The sequence below is a fragment of the Aplidium turbinatum genome, chromosome 9 (assembly GCF_918807975.1).
Source record: "Aplidium turbinatum chromosome 9, kaAplTurb1.1, whole genome shotgun sequence".
NCBI classification, from domain to species: Eukaryota; Metazoa; Chordata; class Ascidiacea; order Aplousobranchia; family Polyclinidae; genus Aplidium; species Aplidium turbinatum.
In genome coordinates this window covers 1,887,213-1,895,580 of record NC_137480.1, presented here as the reverse complement: position 1 = coordinate 1,895,580, position 8,368 = coordinate 1,887,213, and the positions used below count along the sequence as shown (strand labels likewise).

General features: G+C 41.9%; 1 protein-coding gene across 1 annotated transcript; it reads left to right on the top strand.

Moving 5' to 3' along the window:
• The first annotated feature begins 3,166 nt into the window (after positions 1 to 3,166).
• LOC145776953 (uncharacterized) lies at positions 3,167 to 7,945 on the top strand. Its single transcript, XM_082588201.1, has 4 exons — positions 3,167 to 3,444; positions 6,495 to 6,681; positions 6,913 to 7,031; positions 7,837 to 7,945. Exons 1-3 carry the CDS (start codon positions 3,238 to 3,240, stop codon positions 7,023 to 7,025), a joined length of 507 nt encoding a protein of 168 aa, XP_082444327.1. The 5' UTR covers positions 3,167 to 3,237; the 3' UTR covers positions 7,026 to 7,031; positions 7,837 to 7,945.
• The last annotated feature ends 423 nt before the right edge of the window (positions 7,946 to 8,368 follow it).

Sequence of the window (8,368 nt, the reverse complement as noted above, 5' to 3'; positions counted from 1 at the left end):
CGAACGTTTGCGTTTGCGCTGACGGCGTCAATATTTTTTGTATGCGCGTACATCACTGGCTACATGTAACAAACTTAAGCCACTTTGGCTGAAGACATAAAATTGAAAACACGCATAACTTGTCACCATTGTCAGCGGTATCAGAGCATGCCGAGGCAGCGAGCGATACAGTGGAAAATAGAGACCAGCACATTACACATTGGCTATTAGTATACGAAATTCTCACATGCCACAGCAACGTGGAGATGAATCGACAACGAGCTTCCACACAAATAAACACCAATACAGGCATGCAACAGTGACTGGAATATAATAGTACGTAGTCGTTTCACTCAAGATTGATATTCGCATTTTGCTGGTAGCTCTTTCTTTTTGCTTCGTCTATTGTGAAGGTAAGAGCTGCCATTTTTATTGTAATTGTTTCTCATAGTTTGTGTTTGTGTCTTATTGTGTCTTTAGTTGTATCATTATACTTTTGCTAACCTAGTGGTATTTGAAATAGAGTGGAGTATAGGGCAACTAGCACTTAAGCGACCAGACTAGGAGAAGTGATCTGCAATTCAGTTCAGGCAGTAGACGAAAACTTTGGCCACTTGTTGGCAACTCGTGGAGTTAACCTGTAGTTTAGGGTTTAAACTCTACATCATTACAATAAAATTTGAAGCTTTTCCTTTTGGTGTAGTATGGTTTTGTGTAGCCTACTGCATAAAGTGATTTTGTTGATATAAAGTTACCAGGCCTTTTCTTTGGTAATTTAGCTTGGTATATGACATTCACCTGGTCTGTTAGTAAAGGGCAAGTTTTGTATGTGCTAAGTATTTGTACTGCACAAAGCAATTGTGTGTCAGTCCATACCATTGTCATTTGTTTGTTGATTTGTAAGTTGGTTTAATTGTAACCATTTGTAAGTTGGTTTAATTGTAACCATTTGTATTAGCTAATTCCTCTTGTAGCTTGATCATTAATTCTTGTAGTTTTGTTATCTTCATAATTGTTGAAGTACCGTAGCCTTGTCAGTTTATAGGCTGCTGGTTAAACTACTTGTGGATTATATTGTGTTTACTAATTCTATTTGAATAAGACATGAGTTCTGTGGCTAGTGGTTTTAACGCTGTTGAACCTAATCATGAAACTTCCAACCCTGACCTTGCTGCTCTTTTGGTAAAGATGCAGCAAGAATTTAAACTATCTCGTGAGAGGGTGGCTGAGTCTAATCATAGGCAAGAACAATTGATATTTCTGCTCAGGAAAAGGTTAGGAAATGTGGAGGGAGACAGTTCATTACTGCCATCGAAGCATGTTGTGGACCTAGGTCCCAGTGAACCATTACATTCCAAACCCATAGGCCTAACTGAGTTTGAAACTCCATTTAGTCATCACCGATCTGACCTTCTGATTCTGGATGAAACTCCCAAGCAGGAGATGCCTGAGGTTGATGACAGTAAACTGTTTTTTGGACCTATGTCACCTCGGTACCCGGTCAATTGGTCGAAAGACATTTGGTCGACAGTCATTTGGTCGACAGACATTTGGTCGACAGGACGTTTGGTCGACAGACAATTGGTCGACAAGACATTTGGTCGACAGGACATTTGGTCGACAGACATTTGGTCGACAGGACATTTGGTCGACAAGACATTTGGTCGACAGGACATTTGGTCGAAAGAACGATTCATTTTAGGGTTAACTAACCCTTTCCTAACCCTAACCCTAATCCTAACCCTAACCCTAACCCTAACCTTAACCCTAACCTAACCCTAACTCTAACCCAAATGTCCTGTCGACCAAATGTCTTGTCGACCAAATGTCTTGTCGACCAAATGTATGTCGACCAAATGTCTTGTCGACCAAATGTATGTCGACCAAATGTCTTGTCGACCAAATGTCTTGTCGACCAAATGTCCTGTCGACCAAATGTCTGTCGACCAATTGTCTGTCGACCAAACGTCCTGTCGACCAAATGTCTGTCGACCAATTGACTGTCGACCAAATGTCTTTCGACCAATCGACCGGCCACCGTCACCTCACCCCCCTCCAGGCTTTATTCTAGGGCAATCTTTTGTGCCTTCGCTGCCTAGCCAGCATAATGCTATGGCAGGTACTCGTATGGGCTCAGTGTTTCAGCCCAGTCCCTACCAGCAACCCCAAGCGTCGCTATCTCAGCTTACGCCACCATCGCATTCACCTGCTGAGGACACATGTGAACGATTAATTAATGTGCCAAATCGAGATTTTCAGGATTTGGATGAACCACAGATAGCCGCACCCTCCATTAATGATGAGATGGCTCTTAAGGTAATGGATGAGACCATCCAGAAACGAGGAGGTCACTATGAAATGGAGCTACCATGGGAGGAGGGTGCGACACTGCCCAACAATCGATCTGTGGCGGAGAAGCATCTTGTGGGACTGAAAGGTAAGTTAAAGGCAAATCCCGATCTGCACAGTAAATACTGCGAAAAAATTAATGAGTTAATTGAAAATGGGTATGCTAGCCGTGTCCCCAATGATGAATTGGAGTCATCAGATACCGTTTGGTACCTACCTCATCACTGCACTGGTAAAAAGTTCTGTGTTGTGTTTGACTGTGCAGCTAAGTTCCAAAATGTCTCCTTGAACGAAAAACTGTTGCAAGGACCTGACCTCAATAACAATTTAACAGGTGTTTTATTGAGATTCAGGCAAGAAAGAGTTGCAGTGGCAACAGATATAAAGGCAATGTTCCACCAGGTCCATGTATCAGAGAAAGACAAGAACGCTCTTCGATTCCTGTGGTGGTCAGAAGGGGACATGAGTCGGACACCCATCGATTATAGGATGAATGTCCTGGTGTTTGGAGCTACCTGCTCTCCGAGTTGTGCTGCATTCGCGCTGAAAAAGACTGCTGACGATAATGCAACTGGAGCCACAGAGCAAGTAGTCCAAACTGCAAACCGTAATTTTTCTGTAGATGACCTTAAGTCGTACAACACTTCCCAGGGAGCTGTCACAGCAATTGCCCATTTAAAAGAGCGTTTGGCCAGTGGCGGGTTTAACCTTACCAAATTTCTTTCAAATAGGGTTGACGTAATGAGCTCTATTCCAGAAGCAGATCGAGCGTCGTCGGTGTTGGACCTGAGTCTGCATGACTTACCGACGGAGCAGGCCTTGGGTGTCTATTGGAACATCTCGTCGGATCGTTTTTCAGTAAAGGTAAACATTGAACAAAACCATATTACTAGAAGAGGTCTGCTGTCTATGGTTAGTCATGTGTATGATGTCCTGGGGTTTGTGCAGCCTTTTATCCTGCCAGCCCGTAAGCCTTTGCAGGAAGCGTGTCAGAGCGGAATGGCATGGGATGATCCATTCGACGAGTCGCGAAGACAGACGTGGGAGGCTTGTCTGAATGGACTTCCTCATCTTGGTGGTATTTCCATCCATCGAAGCCTCAAACGTCAGGAGCAGGTAATAAGCCATGTTGGATTGCATGTTTTTAGTGATGCCAGCGTCATTGGCTACGGTGTTGCATGCTACATTCGCGCTATATATGCCAACGGTCATATTGACAACATGTTTTGTATCGGAAAGTCACGTGTCGCCCCTCAAGCCGGTAACCATCCCGCGCCTAGATTTGATCGCTGCCACCATCGCCGTAAAGTTGTGTTTGTTTATTTGTCGCGAAATGGACAATTTTGATAGCGTAGTTCTGTGTCAGACAGATGTGATGATTATACTTCAGTACATTAATAATGTTTCTACCCGTTTTCAAACCGTCGTTGCTAACCGGCTGCAACAGATCCATTTGCAAACCGTACCTCGCCAGTGGCGCCATGTTCCTACTGGGGAAAATCCTGCTGTCATCGCGTCGCGTGGGTTAATGCCTTACAAGGCAAATGTTGCTGACTTGTGGTTTAATGGGCCACGGTTTTTGCTTATGCCAGAGGATAATTGGCCTGAACAACCGAACTGTGTTAATCAACTTTCCCTCAGTGACCCGGAATTGAAGAAGACAACTGTCTGCACTGTCGTCACCTCTACTTTAAACTATCTGCATGATCTGCTAGCACTGTGCTCCGAGTACAAGACCGTACAACGCTCAACTGCCTGGTTGTTAAGATGGAAGCAGTTTTTGAAGTGGAAACATTTGAAAGGTTCTTGTCCGCCCATTGGACGTTTGCGCTCAGATGAATTAAACGATTCGACTAGAAAGATTAATCGAAAGAAAAGATTAATTCGACAGAAAGATTAATCCCTGACAAAGAAATGCGGAATGCTAAACATTTTCAGGAATTGCGTCAACTCAGCCCTTTTGTGCTCAACGGCGTCATGCGAATAGATGGTCGTCTTCAAAATTCGGCTCTCTCCTTCGAAGCTATGCATCCAATCATTCTACCAAGTAAGCACCGATTCACGGACATGGTAATCCAAGCCCATCATGAAAGACGGTTCTTGTACGGAGAGTCCGTGTGCGTACAGCAGATTCAGTGCTCATGAGAGACATCAGGAAAATTTGTCTACTTGAAGGACATTTACACGGTTGAAATTGAACTGTTTATAAAGACTATTGCGCGCTGTTGCGATACCGGTTAGTTTTTATCTAGTGCTATGTCTTCATTAAGTGTTTATTTTATTGTTAACGGTGGTGGCGGTGACAACATTGTTAGTTTGTTTATCTATTGTTAGTTGGTTACGCTAACTATCGCCCTTATTTATGGTAACGTTGATCAGGTGCCAATTAACATCGCTGTTTAATTTCTTGTTTCATGACCTTGGAGATTTCACTCAACATTACAACCACGTTTGATGTTGGGTGAAGCATATCTGCGTAGTATCTCATGTCAGTTTTCTTGTTTTGTCACCTTGGCCTTGTGTTAACTGATGAGCATCACAACTGATGAAGTAACATTTGCTTGTACCTGTACGTCCTCAAGTTGGTACGCTCATTGATGAATTTTTGGGCCACCATTCTCGGCTGTGTCATGCGCTGCTTTTGCATGCTCGGACACAGGTGACAATGGTCGCATAATGTGCATGCTTGCGTTATTTGTGTCATGACCTCATGTCGGTTAGAAACTTGTGTTGTATTTTCGTATTACGGTTGTGTGGTATTGGTTTTAACTAGATTGTCACTCATGCCTATTCAGGATTCGATTGCTAACTAGTTTCTGTAATGTGACTTAGTATCAAAAATCTGTTTAAAATCTATTTTAATAATTTGTTATTGCTTTCGAGAACGCTTCATTCAGTTAATCTGGCTATAATTACTTCTGACATTATCTGTAGTAGGCTATTTGGTTTCGGTGGTGGCGGTGGCTTTAATAGTGTTTCACCTGATGTTTATTCCCGTATATGTCAGCTATTGTTTATCTCTGGCTTTGTGGCTGACTTATGTGCTACAGTGTTTCTCAGTTGTAGCGTGACTGAAGGCTTCACTCAACATTAGAATGACGTTTTAATCTTGAGTGAAACGACTACGTAATATTATATTCCAGTCTCTATTGCATGCCTGTGTTGGCGTTTATTTGTGTGGACGCTCGTTATCGATTCAGCTCGACGTTGCTGTGGCATGTGAGAATTTCGTATACTGATAGCAAATGTGTAATGTGCTGGTCTCTATTTTCCACTGTATCACTCGCTGCCTCGGCATGCTCTGATACCGCTGACAATGGTGACAAGTTATGCGTGTTTTCAATTTTATGTCTTCAGCCAAAGTGGCTTAAGTTTGTTACATGTAGCCTACTTTACCTTGAAGTTGTGCATTTTGACATTGAAGTCTAGCGTCAGCTTTCCAATCCGTCGATGTCGTTACTCCTAGGAGCCTTATTGTGTATAGAATTGCAAGATGGGTCCTTGTGTATTTCATTTTATTCATACGCATTTTTTTTTCTTTTGGCCACTTTGGTCAGGCTTGAATTTCTAATGTCAGGCTATGTAAACAGGTTACGATCACCCAGTACATTATGTATAGTCTCGTCTATTTCACAAAGTAGAAAATGTCATACGCATTTTCGGGGCCGGTATGTTAGAAACTCGACTCCCTTTCTTAAAGGATTAAATTGTTTCACGCTCGGTTGATTTTCGAGCGCACGATATTCGCATTTTGCTGGTAGCTCTTTCTTTTTGCTTCGTCTATTGTGAAGGTAAGAGCTGCCATTTTTATTGTAATTGTTTCTCATAGTTTGTGTGTGTGTCTTATTGTGTCTTTAGTTGTGTCATTATACTTTTGCTAACCTAGTGGTATTTGAAGTAGAGTGGAGTATAGGGCAACTAGCACTTAAGCGACCAGACTAGGAGAAGTGATCTGCAATTCAGTTCAGGCAGTAGACGAAAACTTTGGCCACTTGTTGGCAACTCGTGGAGTTAACCTGTAGTTAAGGTTTAAACTCTACACCCAAAATAAACTTTAAACGTTGGCTGTCATTTGTAACAGTCGAAAATTTCTGTAACAAGTGCTGAAGCTTTTTAATATGATGGATGAAACCCCTGTCATTACATTCGATTTACATTTTGTGCAGGTGGCAAATTTAAGTCAAGTTGTTGGCAAAAGTGCAAGCGATTGTATCAGTGGACTTATTCCAACTATTATTATCGAACACAACACAGTTCAAGTCATGTCGAGAAGAAAGAAAGAAAAAAAAAACATCGTGAAGCCTAAGCACTCGTATGATTGTTTAAAAAAGAATCTGAAAAAGGTTGTTCTTGGTGAGTACGGATAAATGTTTCTACTATGACTAAATGATTATGTCATAACTACGCCATTTTGCTCTTTTGATTAATGTATGATGTAATTGTGAAGAGTATTGAGCAATGTATGAAAATATTTTAGTGGTGTAGGCCTACTCGCATTGATGTGAACAACGAACATGGTGGTTAGTAGGCTATGTCGGCATTTATATACTGATTTAACACTTCTTTTTTTACTTTCATGATTAGACATGGTGATGGCGCACGACAAAGCGGCTGCCGTGCAGCAAATTGATGAAGAGTTTCAGAGTGATTTCGAAATTGGAAGGACAGGCAAGGTGGCCGAAAACGGCAAAAACTAACTTTTGGTGAGCTTGTTGTATGTTTGAAAGACAACAGCGAATGTGTTGCTTTAGTTGTTGAATAACTACTTGTTACAGACGGTTGTTCGCCTGGTCAAACGTCATGTAGAAACCGTTCGGGTCTACTGAATATTACGTCATGGAAATTCCTAAAACATGAGCCAAAATTGCACCATCGTCCGTAAGACTTGTGTCAGACCGGTTTAAACCTGTTTCAGTTTGAGACCTGTTTGGACATGAAATATTGCGTCACGAACTGCTCTCGTGCCTTTGAGTTATCACAAATTTTTCTGATTCATTCTCGAAGTTGTTTGTTGGAAGTCGGTCGCACATTTAACTGGTTTATTTGGTGCTTGCTAACTGGACAAATTCTCCGTCTTTTATCCAAGTAATCTGTATCGTAGTGACAGTTTTGAGGTGTAAGGCGTTGCACCAGCCATTTCGATAGCCGCGGGCTAATTTTACAGAAATACACTGTTTGAAAAGAAGTTCAAGTGTGTGTTTCTTCGGTCATTATATACAGACGAACGGATTCGGGAACTTTATGTTAAAATTTTCCCACGAAGAGATTATGGTTTACCGCTGTGACCACTACTGTACACGCAATTAGAATGTATTGGAACTTGATTATCGCTCTGCGTGGCGCAGAATCGAATGATAAGTTTTCTGTCACGCACGTTGGAGAAAGGGATATTACATTGATATTGCAGATTGTCAATTAACTTCGTATTATCCTGGACGACAAGTGATCAAAATCCTACACTGTTGCCAAACAGCCCTCTTGAATTAAATCTTTTTGTTGCATTCGCAGGAATTCAGAATGATAAAGATACATAAGAAAAAGCTGATGATGTGCAATGAATCTCCATCTATCAATACGATTTGATGTGGCTTGTTTCTAATAAATGTGAAAATATACGAAGCTCGGCTGTTACTTTGCTTTGTCACAAAGGGAGTAGTGTTGCTTATAAATCCGTGTTGCTGCTGTTCTTTCGCCCAAGGATTAGCTAGGTTCAACAATAAACTTTTGGTGATGAGCGAGGTTTAGGTACAGCGACGTTTGGCAAATGTAGATGCCAATGCTGTTCAGATGTTTTATGCACCAGCTTGCTTCGCATGGCCAACCTTGGTCAAAGCGCGGGCATCACAATAGTCAATAGGTCAGATGAAGCAGCGTCATGGTGCATAAACGTCAACCAGAATTTAGGCGCCGGATGAAGCAAAATGGTACACAAGCCATCTTGCCAACGTTGGCTAGATACAGATGCCACGTTGGCAAGATGAAGCAAAATGGTGCATAAAACATTTTGCCAACGTTGGCAAGATACAGAAGCCAACGTTGG

Coding starts and splice junctions, on each gene's coding strand:
- LOC145776953 (XM_082588201.1), top strand. CDS start 3,238: ATGGTTAGTCATGTGTATGATGTCCTGGGGTTTGTGCAGCCTTTTATC. Junction 3,445..6,494: donor GCCTCAAACGTCAGGAGCAG/GTAATAAGCCAT, acceptor CATTTTGTGCAG/GTGGCAAATTTAAGTCAAGT. Junction 6,682..6,912: donor TCTGAAAAAGGTTGTTCTTG/GTGAGTACGGAT, acceptor TTTCATGATTAG/ACATGGTGATGGCGCACGAC.